Genomic DNA, 17,150 nt, shown 5'->3' on the forward strand with positions numbered 1-17,150 from the left:
CCCACCCTCTTAACCTCCCTAGGTTACCCTATTATCACCCTTTGCACAGTTCACACAAGACAATAACCCTTTGATTAACATTATTGTGTGACTGGTTCATATAGCCCAGTAAACATTTTTTATCTTTGCAGTCTGGCTGGATCAATATGCAATATGTAGCACTTGGCCTCGTGTATCAACCTCCAATTGTCCTATAGAGTGTAAGCAGGACCTTTTTTCCGCTCTGTTTGTATTACCTAGGATTGTTTTATTACTGTGATTGTTCCCAATTGTAAAGCGCTATGGAATTTGCTGGCGCTATATAAATAAATGTTGATGCAGGCTGGCTCCTCTGGTTGTTTGCTGCCTCTGCTGTGGTCCCAGGGGACCAGAACGCTGTGGTGCCAAGGGTGGCCCCGCTTCCATGTTGTTATATGTTGGTGGGGCTGCAGGAGCAGTTGTGAGCCCAGTGTCTGCAGAGTTATCCCTGCCAGCATCCTCCGTACAGTGGCTGCTGAAGGGTCTGAAAATGGTGCCTCTGTATTTAAATCAATATTGAATATCAGGGCATGTTGGGAATCCCACCATGTAATGGAGCTCCAGGATCGTCAGCATTCAGACTGCTGTCTCGGGATCTTGCTGTCCACACTCTGCAGCCAAATTTGGCTACAGGGGGGAGCCAGATCCTGAAGCAAGGTCCATGGAAGTCTTTTTATTTATTGTATTTTCTCTCGCCCTTGACTTGGTGGCACCAGGGGTGGAGAGAAGGTTTAGCAGCTTGAGGACAATGTTGCTAGACCCCTCCAGACTGATTCACTTGTTAGCTGCATGAATAAGCCTAGATTGGAAAGGGGCAGTATGCTGGATTACCTCATGTCAGGTTATGTGAACAAAAGTTTTTATAAAAAGAGCTGTAATTCCATGTTAAGATGTATCCTTTTATAAGGATAAGAGCAATAAACCTCAGATTCTAGATTCTGCCTGACTCCTATTGCCCGCTGTGACCAACACATACACTATAATCCATTTCCGGCTGTCCTGTGTTTAACACGGCATCAACTCCTCTGCCCACTACCCTGCAGTTCTGATTCACAGTAAGCATCAGGAAGAATCAGTCAGCCCACACCAAAGAGTAGCTGCAGCAACATTGTCATACATAGTAACATAGTTGATAAGGTTGAAAAAAGACACCAGTCCATCAAGTTCAACCTATTTTGGATCTCCTGCAATCCTGCACTTATATTTGAAAATGATCTAGAGTAAGCAACCGCCAATCTGTTTCAATTGTGAAATTCCCCCCAGACTCAATATTGCAGTCCTATTTTTACCCCATATCCACTATTATCCTTCATTTTAATTAACGGTCGTATCCCTGGATACACTTTTCCGCTAAAAATTTGTCTAACCCTTTCTTAAACATATCTATTGAATCTGCCATCACAACCTTCCCTGGCAATGAATTCCATATCTTGACTGTCCTTACTGTAAAGACCCCCTTCCTTTTCTGGTTGTGAAATTTCCTCTCCTCTAACCTTAGGGGGTGACCGCGTGTCCTGTGTATAGTCCTTGGGGTGAAAAGTTCCCATGAAATTTCTCTGTATTGACCCCTAATGTATTTGTACATAGTAATCATATCTCGCCTTAGACGCCTCTTTTCTAAAGTAAACATGCCTAAACTGGCTAAACTTTCCTCATAACTTAATGACTCCATACCCTTTATCAATTTTGTCCCCCTTCTCTGAACCCTTTCTAGTTCCAAATTATCTTTTTTATAGAGTGGTGCCCAGAACTTTACTGCATATTCAAGATGAGGGCTTACCAACGATTTATACAATGGCAAAATTACACCGTCTTCCCTTGCATCTATGCCCCTTTTTATGCAAGCCAATACTTTATTTGCCCTTGCAGCTGCTGCTTGACATTGAGCACTATTGCTAAGTCTACTGTCTACTAGCACTCCCAAATCCTTTTCCATTATAGATTCTCCTAAATTCCATTTAATTTATAGATTGCGTTTTTGTTTTTGATCCCTAAATGCATAATCTTACATTTATATATGTTGAACCTCATATTCCATTTGGCCGCCCAAGCCTCCAGTTTATTTAAGTCCCTCTGTAGAGTAGCTACATCTTGCTCTGATTTTATTACCTTACAGAGTTTAGTGTCATCTGCAAAAATAGAAACTTTACTCTCTAAACCATCACCAAGGTCATTAATAAATATATTAAAAAGGAGTGGCCCCAGCACGGAACCTTGAGGTACTCCACTTAAGACTTTTGACCAATTAGAAAATGTTCCATTTATCACAACTCTCTAGTTAGAGAATAGGGAACAGTTTTCGATCCAAGTACAAATGTTGATTCCTAGACCCAGTTCCCTTATTTTGTAAACCAACCTCTTGTGTGGCACTGTATCAAAGACCTTTGCAAAAACTAAGTAGACCACATCTACTGTGCTGCCCTGGTCTAAGTTCCCACTAACTTCCTCGTGGAAATGGAAATGGAAATCTAGAAACCCTGCAAACCTCCTTTTCCAAAAACCAACACCCAATTGACAGAGTAAACCAATCTGGTAACACATACTGAATTTTACGTAAAGGGATAACCGCAAGTTCTGAAAAGAAGGATCATGATAAAGTCTTAAAGAATGTGGGACAGTTGACATCTATGGTATAGCATACTTCTAAGCATTATAATGTTACAGACATGACATTAAGAGGGCTTATTTTTTTTAAAAAAACATCTTGGGCTCAATTTTTGCTTAGAAAGATCCACCAATCCTTGTATCATGTTACAAATGTAACAGATTCAGGAACACATACTATATATGCATGCATTTGAGCTCACCCCAACATGTACAAGTCATGCATTTTATTTTGAGCCTGCATGTATGTAATGTATCGCTATACAGAATTGTTCCAGTGGTGAGAGAAAAGAACTGTTCTACTACAATTCAAATCCACTATTTTGTGGGTTTGTTATCCTGGCATATCATTAGTAATATTCTATAAATTAAGCAAGTGACACCCAATTTTGTTCTATTAATGTTAATTAGCATTCCCCAAGGGTGTAGTCTACAACAATTCACATTCATTGACAGGTGTGGAAAGCAGATTAAATCCTGAAAGTGAAGAAATCCCAGGGAGGAAGCTAAAGGAAACTGTACAATTCATACATGATCATATACTTTGGGATGTTTATCAGTGCCGTAACTAGCCATTTTAGTGCCCTGGGCGAGACAGGGAATCGGCGCCCCCCATCTAAGTGGGAGTGTCAATCATCGAGTGGGCGTGGTCAACCTACTGTGGGGGCATGGCTAGCGCTTTACAAGTTCTAGACCGCACTGAAACCCCCTCCCTCCCCATTCTTCTTGGTCTGGCTTTGTAAGGATCTTTATGTAATAAGCCTCCATAGAATCAAAGTACTTTAAATGCAGCTATCACATGCTAGCTGTATAAAAAATGAATTGGTTATTGAAATAAAACTCACTGAAACAAATTAAAACATTAATGTAACGGTACCATCTATATCACACTGCTCCTTCATCCCATTGTGCCCTCCATCACAGTTTCTCCTTTATCACACCGTGCCATGGAGCCATCTTTATCACATTGTGCCCCCTTATCACCATCACACAAAATTTTTATATATATATATATATATATATATATATATATATTATATATGTGTGTGTGTATATATATATTATACACACACATACAATATAAAGAGCTTCCTAGTGTCCGCCATACAATACAGAGAGCATTCCTGTGACCTCCATACTATACAGAGAGCATTCCTGTGACCTCCATACTATACAGAGAGCATTCCTGTGACCACCATACTATACAGAGAGCCAAATTGACCCACCAGCACCCCAGAAATAAAATTGTACCCATTAAATAATTAGCCCCCACCTAAACATCACCATTAAATTAATAGCCTACCTCCCACCCATGTACTAAGACACCCAACCTCCCTACCCTCATATCACACATTATATTAATACATCCCCCTTCCCTCACACATCATGGCAGCATACCCCCCTCCATAATTGCAGCTTACATAAAGAAGCACAAGTATGGGCAGCACAGTGGCTTAGTGGTTAGTACTTCTGCCTCACAGCAATGGGGTCATGAGTTCAATTCTTGACCTCATGTGTGGAGTTTGTATGTTCTCCCCTTGTTTGCGTGGGTTTTCTCCGGGTGCTCTGGTTTCCTCCCACACTCCAAAAACATATTAGTAGGTTAATTGGCTGCTATCAAATTGACCCTATTATCTCTGTGTGTGTGTGTGTGTGTGTGTGTGTGTGAATTTAGACTGTAAGCACCAATGGGGCAGGGACTGATGTGAGTGAGTTCTCTGTACAGTGCTGCGGAATTAGTGGTGCTATATAAATAGCTGATGATGATGAAGTAACTGAAAATGTTTAAAGTCTAAAGGAAAGACTTTTCTTAGCCATCATATGATGAAGATGAAAGCTGTTGGAGTATCTTTTTGGAGAAAAGTAGTCTCTTGCATCTCTTGTTTTTAACATTGCTTTGGTATTTCCTGTCAGGTGAATGCTGGTATTTAATTAAGATAAGTATATAAAATTGATTCATTTTCTTTTCTGTTTTTAATGTAAAACAAAGACAAAATACTAATTAACAGGTATACTCCATATACAAATGCCCTTTTTTCTAATCCAAGAATAGAATGAGCAAAATGGTGTTCTTAGTGTCTTGGTACATACTACTCTTTGAACCAAGCATAATGAAAAGTAACATATTGCATATTCAATCTGGAGATCTAAAGTATAGTATTATGCATGTACAAGTAGATATATCGGGTAGCCAGACTATACAAAGTCTGAGGGAGCAATATCATTTCCAGTGCAACTATTTACAAATCAAAATTTGTAATAGGTCAATATTTCAATCGGTACTGGGCAATGGAAACTAAGGAGGACAAACTTTAAGGTTCTCAGGAGGGAAGCCGCTAAGTTCACTTATTGATTGACTACCATACCATCATTAACTAACATTAATAATCTGCAGAAGGATCTGGGAAGCTCAAATACAGAGCCGTCGAGGCATCATAGTGTAATTTCTACTATTATTTATGGTAAAAGTGAAAACAGACTACTCACGAGTTTGTATTGTGTGTATTTAACTCTTCATGTGCAGTACATCTGTTAATTTGTAAGTGGCTGACGTGGTGAAACTTGTCGGAATTCCACCCATTGTGCCTGTGTGTCCTGTTCAGTGGTGGAACTACCATTGGTGCTGCAGGTGCCGTGCACAGGGGCCCATGGAGATAATGCGGCCCGCTGCATAGCAGATGGAGAGGGTCGGGGTGCGTGGTTCCCTCCTCCCTGCACCTGGGCCCACAGCTTGCTAGTTCTGCCTCTGGTCCTGCTGAATGTTTGGTGAAGCTTTCAGTCTGCTATACATATAACGAGTGATCAGACTTTATCGTATTGAGTGTTTTTATGATGACCGCCACCACCACCACCATTCAGAAGAGAGTAGCGATGAACTATGAATTAAGCATTGCTTTCACTCAAATGGGTTTATTAAAGGCGTGTAGTCAATTTATCCAGATGTAGTAGCAAACTCGCTCTACACCAGAATCTTAATAACTGGGCATTTATTGTTTGTGGTGTTGGAGGAGAGAAGTTGGGAATTTTAACACTGCATATAGTATTATCAGGGACATGGCAAATATGATGTAATGGGAAGAGCGAGTGGAACATGGGTTCACTATTTGAATATAAGTCTGCGTCTTTGATTTGGTCTAAAGTGTGGCTAACAAATGCATTAAGTTCGACAAGGGGAAATAAATCAATCATGTAATCAGAATATACCACCCCTCCATTCTCCAGGCCATTAGTGAGTAAAAAATGAATCTCATCATCTGGCCTAAGTAGGGAGTTGTCTGATGCCAAAACATTCTCTCTCTTGGAACACAATTATTTCTATTTAAGATGGGGGTTTTTTTAGCCGTCAAGAAACTTGGTTATGGTATAATTTACCTCCATTTCCAATTCTGTCTCATCCCTTATACAAAATGAAAGAAATTTACATTAAAGCTGGAGTATATTTTATGAGACAGACGACCGTTCCAGTATTTTAGTGTCATGGAAACATTATATATGTGTACTATAAACCTATCTGTTTAGAATTTGGCTTTTGTAAGGCAGTGGAATGTACCTTGTGTTTCAGTCAAATGTTTTTGTCCTATATTATCGAAATTGCTTGGACGGATTGTATGAGATGCTCCAGGGGAAAACAAACTCTTTCCGTGTATTCTTTAGAGTGCTCACCCAACCTTTTCCTTTTCCTGTCCCTTCCCAGTTGCTCTACATCTTTTCCTTCTGTAGTGTTCTCTGAGGGAGACTGTCTCTGTATGTAATACAATGTACTGATATGGAGGAAATGCACATGCCAACACATACATTTTAATGTTTTTCGTATTTAATATGTATGTGTGTTTAGGATGGACAGTATCAACGTTTTCTATGTAATGAAGAGACCTATGAACATTTAATGGAGTGTTGTGTTGATATCTGTCTTAAAGGATGTTGAAATTTAAGAACAAATTAAAATGTGTTTATAATCCAGTTAGTAAATTGAAATATAAATGAAGCTAGAAATACAACCACTAACCTTTTTGTGGTGCTTATGGAAATTAAGCAGTCAATGCAACTATTTGTTTGCCATAGTACACTGTGACTGCATGCAACCATTCTCCCTATCAGGCTTCAAGATGAGATAGAGATTTGTATCAGAATAAATAAACCTTACTGCCAGTGTAAGATTTAGAGCTATGGAAATACTATACTGACCCCATATACTATACCAAGAAAGTATGGTCTCTAAATAAAAAAAGAAAAGAAAATGCAAGTTTATTTGAGAAAACTGAAGTGTCTTAGGAAGTTTGTATGCTAGATTTAGTTTAACCCAGATAGATACTCGTGTGTAAGAATGGGTAATGTAAAACTCGCCAAAAGAAAATACATACTATCTACATGTTTACATACAAAGTGGTATATGTTTGTAACAAAATGTTGTTATAAATGAACTCATATACCCATGTATTTAATAGAACTTTAATTTTAATATATTCTTTTCTAGATAAATGAATGCACACCTTGTGTATTGAGCTTTTTGTTTTTTAAATCTGGCTAGATTGACTTGTAATTGAGAACTTCCATTGCTTTTGCAGGGTTAATCGTAATTATGAAGTATTCAAACAGGCCTGGCCAACCTGTGGCTCTCCAGATGTTTTGAAACTAAAAATCCCAGCATGCCCTGACAGCCATCAGAGGGCTATCTACTGGCAAAGCATGCTTGGTCTTGTAGTTTCACAGCACCAGGAGAGTCACAGGTTGGCCAGGCATGGATTAGAATAAATGTGATTTTAAAACATTGATTTGATAGATACTCAGCAGCTATAAAATAAATTTTTAACATTTATTTTTTGTACTTTACTCAGAAGTACTAGGTACTGCTGCTCAGAAATATTATTGTTTTATTACGGTTTGATTTTGTGTTCTATACATGTATTGAAAATATTTCATTTTGGCTGTTAAGTACTTCATGTCACGGGCACTAGGAGTCTTTACCCAGGTATCACCAGATGATGGACTTACCAGAGCAGTATAGGTGGTACTATGGTACTCTGGTAGCGGGGTGATAACGGAACAGGAGACAGCAGATGGTAAGAGAATGCTCGTGGAAAGTCTATGACTAGCAGCACTGGTAATATATAGAAAATTGTACACGAGGAACTGGATGGACAAGGAAACGTGAGGGTAGTCAGTGGTCTGCGGATAGCAAGTTGTACCACTGCTATAGTGAGGAGGAATGTCCAGAAGTAACGAGGAGGTGATGAGAGTCAGCGGTCTGCGTATAGCAAGTGGTACCGCTGTCTAGGTGAGGGAATGGAATCCAGGTGAAGGTATCCGGGAAGTCAGTGGTCTGCGTTAGCAAGTTGTACCACTGCTATGTGAAAGGATACAGGAAACTGGTGACTAAGAAAACAGGGAACAGTGGTCTGCCGCTAGCAAGTTGTACCACTGAAATATATCTGTGAGGAGGAGCACGGGGAGGTAAATGCAATGCAGAGTATACACGGGCACACTGAACTTGATCCCACGATGATAAGCACAAAATAGTAATAACTGAACAGCACTGCAGAATTATACAAAGTCACAAGAACTATCCAGGCTAAAGGTAACACAGTCAAATGATGGCAATAGTCTCAGCGGATAGGAAACTCCAGAGGAGAACAACTCAGTCCAGCAAGATATGCAATACACCAGCACAGTCAATGAGAAGTATGCATACCGTGGTTCAGGAGAGCAGGCTGTCAGACAGAAGTGCAGGGATACCTGAACGGCTGGAGGCCGGCAGGATACGAAGTCCCAGGAGGGTGGAAGCGGTAATCAAGTAGGTGCAGCGCACAGGTAGGTAGACCAGCAGAGATGGAAACAATACTCCGGAAGCAGTAGTATATAGAACTGGGCACCTGGAGAACACTGAAGAGTAGAGATGGTCTAGCCGAGATGAAAGCAGCGGAGCGTTGATCCAATGCAGACAGGCGAGTTGACACAAGCGGAGACACTGTAGAAGCACGGAGAGCGGATCAGCTAGCTGCAGACACGAGGAGTACTGGAGGGTTGCGATGAGCAGGGCACTGCAGATACACGGAGGCAGCGGATAGGAATCAGCTGGTGCAGTAACGATGAAACACAGGAGAGTTGAAGTGGTCTGGAAACCACAAACGAACAACAGGAATCAGCAGGAGCTGAACACACGAGGAAACACAGGAACACCTTCAGAGGCTCATGGGGAATGAGACTCCAAGATCAGGCAACGTGGTATTGACCTCAGGTGCTTTAAATAGGGAGTGTTGCCTGATCAGCCAATTAACTAAAAGGAACATGTACTGAAGGTGTGAAAGGGCTGCACATGCGCAGACCCTCAGGATGGTGGACGGCCACGGTTCCTAAACACACGAGAAGTAGCACTCACAGTCCGGTGAGTGACACTTCACAAGAGACACTTTTGTTTGACTAGACACAAGACAATTTCATTGATCAACCTGACACACACACTAATTTAGAGATAAAGATATATGGTTCTTTCTCTTACCTCCTCCTTCTTAAGGACTGGAAATTCCTGCTACTTATGCCTATTTTACACTTCTAAGATTTTTGTTTTATTACATTTTGTTCTTGTTTTGTTGTTGTTGTGGGTACTTGACATAGTAATCCATGGCTCTGTATACAGACATTGTATGTTTTGGTCACCCACCAATGCATTTACTATTTATTGGTGTGCCTGGATGATTTATAAATAACTTATTGTATGAATTTATTTAAATTAGTGGCTCAGTGTGCCAATGTATATCATTGCAAATATACTGATTTTTGTATTCGAAATGTATTGTTTTCTGATGCCGTAGGCATATGTTGGAGAAAATGTGTGTTTGTAAGAAAGGGAATCCCATGCTAACTAGGCTTTTTCATTTGTGAATGACCAAGACCTCTCTTAGCCTGAATGCACAGGAGAAGGTTGTTAGACTTTCATCCTGTCTTAGACAGATGGGAAACCTGATGGCAAGTAATTTAGAAAATCACAGATTGATGTGACTTTTTTGTTAAGTTTAAATTGCATTTAAATTCAAATTTAGAGAACATATTACATCCTGACGCTAATCATTGATTGTAATATCTTAAGCTTTGTGGTGCCAGGTAGGAAAGGGACCTAGTTTTACCCCCTGCTAACATGTTTGTCAGAAACAGTGTATAAAGAACTCTGTTTGACCATGTAATGTTGTGGCTGGATTACGATGAAATAATTTATTGTAGAAATTTATTTCAATTAGTGGCGCAGGTGCCAATTTATATACTTGCAAATGTACTTATCTTTTTATTTTGGTGTATTTTGTATGGAATTTTTTTTATTTCTGAGACAGTATGTAATGTTGGGATTTCCTCTAAAAAAAATTACAAAACCCAAAGTAGGTGTATGTGTGGAGGGGATGTAATTTTGAAAATGTCTGGAGACAGGTAAGCTCATAATAATTAGACCTTTTCATTGCTGATTGACCAACACGTCTGTTGAGCCTGAAAACACAGGAGGGGGTAATTAGACTTGCTGGTACACTTCCTATGTTTGTAAGACTCAGGATGCAAGTGATCACTGATTAATGTGAATTGTGAAAGTTAAATTGCTTAAAAAGCAAGATTCGAGAAATGTTATGTCGTGATGGTAAATATTCAATATAAAACCACAGTCAAGCTCAGGGAGGACAGAAACCTACCATGGAGTAGAAGGGCAAAGCAACAATGTAAAAGGTGTTAAACCCCTCCAGGCTGATTTATGTGCAGGCTGCATGAAGCAGCCGGATTGGTTAGAGGGGTAGGAGGCTTGATTACCTCCTGCCAGGATGTGTAAATTGGTATAAAAAGTACACTGTTTGACCATGTAATATAGTAGTAGTATACCATCTGTACCTCCTGAAGATCACTAGTACCACAAACTAGTGTAACTCTCCTTATTAGGTCACTTGAACTAATAAATATCACTGCTTCAAGATCCTGCTTTGACACCTACTTACCTGCAATTTCTGTGACCTACGTATTAGACCCAAATCTAGTTCGGTATCTGGCTTTTATGAGGTTGGAACTCAGCATTCCAGTACCAATACTCTGCTCGCTATCTTACAGCTCTGGCCAGTGTAATAGGCCAGGGGGAACCATCCACAGCAACCCTGATCTAAAGGAAGAGGTCAGGGGTACATACCAGATCAGGTACCCAGCAAAGGGGGTACACTAGCAGCGAAACTTACCCTGAAGGAACCGGTTCTAGGTGCCGGAGAAGAGGCCTAGTGGTGGCAGCAGCAAGCCCCTCCTACTGTGTTTAGAGGGGTGCAATTTGAGATAAAGAAAGGGGATGGTGGCAAGGCAAGCTCAGCCAATCCTCTGCAGCACGGACAGGGTGGCATTGGAGGTTCATCCTGTCATAAATGTATTATACCATTTGTACTTCTGAATGATCACTAGTACCTCCAACTAGTCTGTAATGGTCGTTGTAAGGACCCCTTGAACAAGTTTAAACATGCTTGGGATAGACATAAGGATATCCTTACAATGAAGTAAAGATCAATTAGGGTTCGAGGTTACCAAAGGGCAGACATAAATGGGCCAAGTAATCTTTCTCAATGTTTCTATATTTACAATGACATTCTTGAGAATTGTGTGCTTCCAACTTTGTGGCCACAGTTTAGGGAAGGCCCTGTTGTTTCCATAGGACAATGTGCCTGTGCACAAAGCAAGACACATAAAAATGGTCTCCTAAGTTTGCTGTGGGAGTATTTGACTGACCTGCACAGAACGCTGACCTCAACTCCATTGAACATCTTTGAAATGACTAGGAACACTGCAAGCCAGGCTTTTTTGCCCAATCTCTCTGATGTTCTTGTGGCTGAATGAATGTGAATACCAGCAGCCATGTTTCAAAATCTATTGAAATGCCTTCCCAGAAGTGTGGAGGCTGTTCTAGCAGCAGAGGTTGGGACCAAATTCATATTATTGCCCATGGCTTTGGAATGTCATGTTTGGGTATTCACTTAATTTTTACCATTTAGGATATATTTTTAGATTAAGTTGTTTGCAGATTTAGTAAATTTATTGCACTTCAAGGTAAATCGCGTAAAGCGTGTTTAGTGTGTACACATGAATTGGCATGCTGATTGGGAGTTGTGCAGTGTGTACCCAGCCTAAGTTCTACACTTTTCACTTCCTGAGGTTAATGGTGACATCTGGCCCTGTCGAATCATTTTATTACTACTGCTATTGAATCCTCAAAGGGGAAGTAAAGCCACTATTTGACTTTAATATTTGCGCAATGCTATGTATGTGTTTTGAACTGAATAATGTACATAAAATAACGAGAATATTTATTCTCAACTAAATATATCTACCATGCTCTGCAGAAGGTTACCATATTAGGCGAGTGTTGCTTCTATAAGCAAACAGATATTAAGTAACCGCTTAGCAGAGTTGCTGTTCAGAAATACCCCTATGTATTGTTTGAACCATTACGTGGCAGTCAGTGTTGTCACAGTAACTCATATGATTGCATAATTGAATAACTAAAGTATTTTACCTCTATAGTTCATAACTGGAAAGTTCAATGTTGGTTTTTAGCTGTCCTTTAATTTACTAAACAGAATCACCTTGCAAATGTGTTGTACTATAGTGATACTTAATTGTTGCAATATTCATGAAACAACTGTTGGACTAATGGGGATGTAAACTTTGCGTTGTGCTGTCAGGAACAGTGAGTTGTACATGTGTAGAAACGCCCACCAGGCATCTGTTTTGTACCAGTTACTGATTATAACTAGTACAAAACAGGAATGTAGGAATGTGAATGAAAAGTCTGTGAAATTGTAGGAAGAACTAAGTGATAGTTCTTATCTGCTGTGTAAATTGGATTAAGACTGTCTATGTCTCAGTTAACATCGTTCTTTGGTTTGAGTCTAGTCTAATGGATACAGTTATGGTAAGAGACAGAACTGTTGAATGATACATTATCTGTTATGGGTAAGTTAGGACTCCCATATTTTTGAATAAAAAAACTGGAATATATGTGTGGTATGGGGTTTGTTTAGTCCATTATATCTATAGCTAACTGAATTTTGTGTGCCCAATATAGTAAAATTGATATTTGTATGCTGTTCCTATTATTTCTTGTATTTTATGAAAGTCTAGTTGTATGAAACCTCTCATTCCAAGTTACAGAATGCCACTGTAAATGGACACCGTTTTGGAACACACATCCATTGATTTGCATACCTCATTTACAATGCTAGACATACGCTTCTCATTAGTGTGGCTGGATCACTTATAAATAACTTATTGTAATAATATATTTAAATTACTAGCACAGTGTGCCAATTTATACCGTTGCAAATGCACGGATTCTTGACACTGTCTATTAGAAATGTACTTATTTTATTATAGTGGGTTATATTTCTGTATAGGAAATGCCTTCATTTCTGAGGTATTGATTTCTAACTCCTGAGACAGGATGTCATGATTGGATTTGTATAACTTTTCTAAAGAAAGTCCCTCATGTTAATTATATGTGGGAAACATATTACATCCTGATACTTAAAATAACTCTGACTTCTTGGGGCCAGCAAAGGTTCAGGGGGCTGGCTTACCCCCTGCTAGGCTATGTCCAAATCTGTATAAAACAGCACTGGCTTGTACTGAAATTTATCATTATTGTTCCATAACTGGTAACTTCAACCAGTGTGAACTGTACTTATCAGGACAATGGAGCTAATAAACATCACTTGCTTCAAGATCCTGCTTTGACAACTACTTACCCTGCTGTAAATTCCTGTGACCTACATATTAGATCCAAATCTAGTGCGTTTCCGGCTATTCTGAGGTTTGGACCCAGCTTTCCTGTACCACCGCTCTGCCCGCTACCTGCAGCTCTGGCCAGTCTGATAGGTTAGTGGGGATTCATCCACAGCAACCCTGATCTATAGGAAGAGGTCAGAGGTACCAGCCCGGGTGCACCAGCAAAGGGATATACTAGCAGCTACAGTGACTCAGAAGGAACGCGGTTCTGCATGCCGTTAAGGAGTCCAGTGGTGACAGCATTGTAAGCCCCTCCTACTACAGCGAGGGCTTAAAAATAAAGAAAGGGAACGGTGGCAAAGTAAGCACAGTTAGTTCCCAGCAACAACAGATAGGGTGGCATAGGCGGTGCATCCTGTTACAATTAGTTATTGGTATAATAGCCTTCTCTTATTCCTGTGCATTTGTGTTGTTTTTTCTTTCTTTCTATGCCCAATATACATTTTCTTGTAACTTGAACAATATGGAATTTACCTGTAATTTTTCATTTTTACAACATTGCATTGCTGTTTTTCACATGTTATCTGAGTTTAAGAATGCCCTAAGGCTAGTGCCTGTCTTTAGATCTAAACAAGGGCCATGCGTTAAATATGTGTTTGCTTTGGAAGATTGTTGTGTTTTGGTGGCTTCATGTTAGAATGGAAACGTGATAACCGTATATGGGTACATTTCTTGGTGAAGAAGCTTTATAACCCAATTTATCATTACATTAAGGAATTAATAGTGAAACAAATATTTTGAATAAATAATATAACCAAATAAACTTTACAAAAATTGGTTATTGCTTTAGAAAAACAAAGAAATATTATTTGATGCAAATGCTGCTAGTTAACTGTGGCAGAGTAATTGTGTAATACTCAGGCATCAGAACAGATGATAAAACTGCTATCTGTTTTCGATTGTACAGTACATGTGGCAGCTGTAAGTCCAATAATCTGCTTAGATAAAGTTAATTTTACTTCTCTACATATACTTTGTATATTGGAAGCCTGTGTGTTTTGTCTAGGACAACAATCTCCGCCTCGCATTCTAATTAGCCTATAGCAGTACCTTACATGTCAACTTTTTTATTTTTTTTTATTTTACTTCTACAGTATTATGCTATGAATCTATAATATTCATCCAGTCCTTTACAAAAGTACTCAACACTCTGTAAACAATGGGGTCTTTTAGGTGACTGGCTGCACAAATGGCCTTACACTTTTTTGTTTTTTTCCCTCCCACCCGACAGCAATTTCATAAATTTCGGAAATGGAAATTACAGAATCCTGCAGCTGTCACAAGAAATGCAAACAGTGGCTTGGGTGTAAGGTTAATTGCTGTACTGTAGTTCTAATACTCTTTTTTTGGCGAGATTCAATTCAGTGGCATGCGTCTCCGGAACAGTCCATGGAGACACATTGCGCTGATGTTTAGGCTGGAAGCTCCACTCATTTTTCCTCTTACCCCATAGAAGTGCAACAAGAAAGGAGCAGAGATTCTTTACCATAATGTGCGCAGCCAGACAAACGGGTGATGTCCTGTGGCACATAGCATTTCAATCTCCCCTCCTTGAGTATTATGGATGGTTGAAGTTTCTGTTAAACTTTATTATTTTATTGTAGGGTTATTGCTCAGGATGTAAGCTTTTATATATTCTGTTTTAATGGTTTTTAAATAAAAATTTCTTAATTGCTACACAAAAAGTTAATAAAAATTTTGTTGTGCAAAAATGTATTTTTCATCTGGTAAATGTTGTAAGGTATTATGTAAGAAAAACACAATAACGCGGTGCCCTTTGCCAACCATTGCCATTGGGCCCAATAACCACGACATGCGGTGTAAGTAAAATGTTTTTGATTAGTACGTAATTAAAAAGACTTTTTTTTTTTTTTTTTTTTTTTTAATGGTGGCATACATATGTGTGACCCTATCCTCTCACACCCTGCAGGAGTACTGATCTATAATATAAATGTCTAGTGGCGTGTGTTAGTCTGTCTGTGTGTGTGTGTGGAAAAAATAAAACCAAGCTGCAGCGCCACCTGCTGGGCGGAGTTATACACTGACCTACTAAATTCTTAGTGTGTGTGGGGAAAAAAATTCAGAAAGGGCTGAAATTTGGTATACTAAGATGTTTTTAATTTGTTCATTTAATTTGTTAATTGTTAAAAATGTTTATAAAGATTTAAAAAAAAATTATATATGTATTTCTTGAAGGAGAAGTGACAGTTGGGAGTGGTTGGTGGTTGCCGGGGGTGACAGTGGGGAGTGGTTGGTGGTTGAGGCCTGGGCTATGGCCCAAATGCATGACAAGAACCTTTTTAACACCTTAAGTAGCTTGATTTGACTAGAATGCATGCGTATCATGCACGGGTTAACTTGTATAAAATAAAGAGCAACACATGCGTTAATAGAAGCAACTTTATAATATATGCCTGAACGCGAGGGCCTGTCAATCTGTGCTGTTAGGCGCCTGAGCCTGGCTGGTTAAGAAGAGATGAGGTACTCATTCATGTCATGACAGCAGCCTTTTGGCAGAGAATAAGGTTTTCTGAGGAGTGAGTTTCTAAACTTTCTATTAGCCATCCAGCAATAATACCTAGAATAGAATCTATAATATTATTTGCCTTTAAGTTCTGAATCTATGCTTTCTTTGGAAAACATTGTTTAAGTAAGATGAAGCATGAGCATGAATTTAGCAATTGCTACTCGCAAATAAGTTCTGTAGACCGATAAACAATCCTTAATCTGCCCAACATTTTTCAGTGACCAATAGAAACTAGGACTGATACAGGAGGCAACCTGTGCAGATGAGAAGGGTTGGTGTTAAGCCTATGGATAATGTCAATTTTTAACATGATATTTTGCATTTTTTTCTTTCAGGGACTTCTCACAGGGCTCACTCTACCATGTCACTCTCCATGAGGCCTCAGAGGTTTACTTCAACTTCAGTCACTAGAAGCCAGTCATTTGCCGGAGTTAACACAAACTACGAAAAAAACAGGTTTGTTTATTTTATAAATTTAAAACTGCAACTACTAGTAGAATTTATTCAATCCTACATACAAAGTGTACATCTTTTATAGTCTTTGTATGTAAAAATTTGACATTTTACAATAAACATACTGGTGAATCTAGCCCTTAATTGGGTGATTGACCAAGCTTAGAAAATTAGATTGAACTATTTGGTTTAGGCCATCTTTCTTCATGATAACCTAGTACAATCTGAAACATCCTGGTCATGTTATATATACCAGAATAAAGAATGTCATGCAGAAATTCAGTATTTTCATTGTACTACAGATACAATTGACACTCACGAGGAACAAGTGCACTTTTTTTTAACATATTGATACATAACCGACAATCTTCTAGTACCCACTAAATCTTAACATTTCATTGTAAACATTGGCCCTGTGTACAACATTGATTCAGTTAATTGATGTGTGTGGTCATTTGTTTATACACTTCCCTCTTAAGGTCTTGCCTGAGTAACTCAGTGGGTTAAGGTCTGGACTTGGTTACATCAAAACCTTAAATGTTTTGTTTTTCAGCTATTCACTTACAGAATTGCAGGTGTGCTTAGGATCATTGTCCAGGTGCACAAACCAATTTTAGCCAATTTCAGTTGTCTGACAGTTGGCCTTACAATTTCCTCTAGAATTCTCTGATATAAAGAACAGTTTGTGGTGAACTCAATGCTTGTGAGGCATCCAGGTCCTGTGGCCGCAAAACTACCCCAAATCATAAGCTGTCTGCCA

At 39.2% G+C, this 17,150-nt stretch overlaps 1 protein-coding gene across 2 annotated transcripts in view; it reads left to right on the forward strand.

Annotated features, from left to right (window-relative positions):
• The window catches only part of RIPOR1 (RHO family interacting cell polarization regulator 1), a 280,592-nt gene that overhangs the window by 63,149 nt on the left and 200,293 nt on the right, over positions 1 to 17,150 (forward strand). For both annotated transcript variants that reach the window (XM_075188806.1, XM_075188805.1), the window contains exon 2: positions 16,273 to 16,393. In XM_075188806.1, the coding sequence (XP_075044907.1) occupies positions 16,299 to 16,393 (95 nt within the window). In that variant the 5' untranslated portion in view covers positions 16,273 to 16,298. The remainder of the gene's footprint in view (positions 1 to 16,272; positions 16,394 to 17,150) is intronic.

The sequence above is a fragment of the Mixophyes fleayi genome, chromosome 10 (assembly GCF_038048845.1).
Source record: "Mixophyes fleayi isolate aMixFle1 chromosome 10, aMixFle1.hap1, whole genome shotgun sequence".
NCBI lineage: Eukaryota > Metazoa > Chordata > Amphibia > Anura > Limnodynastidae > Mixophyes > Mixophyes fleayi.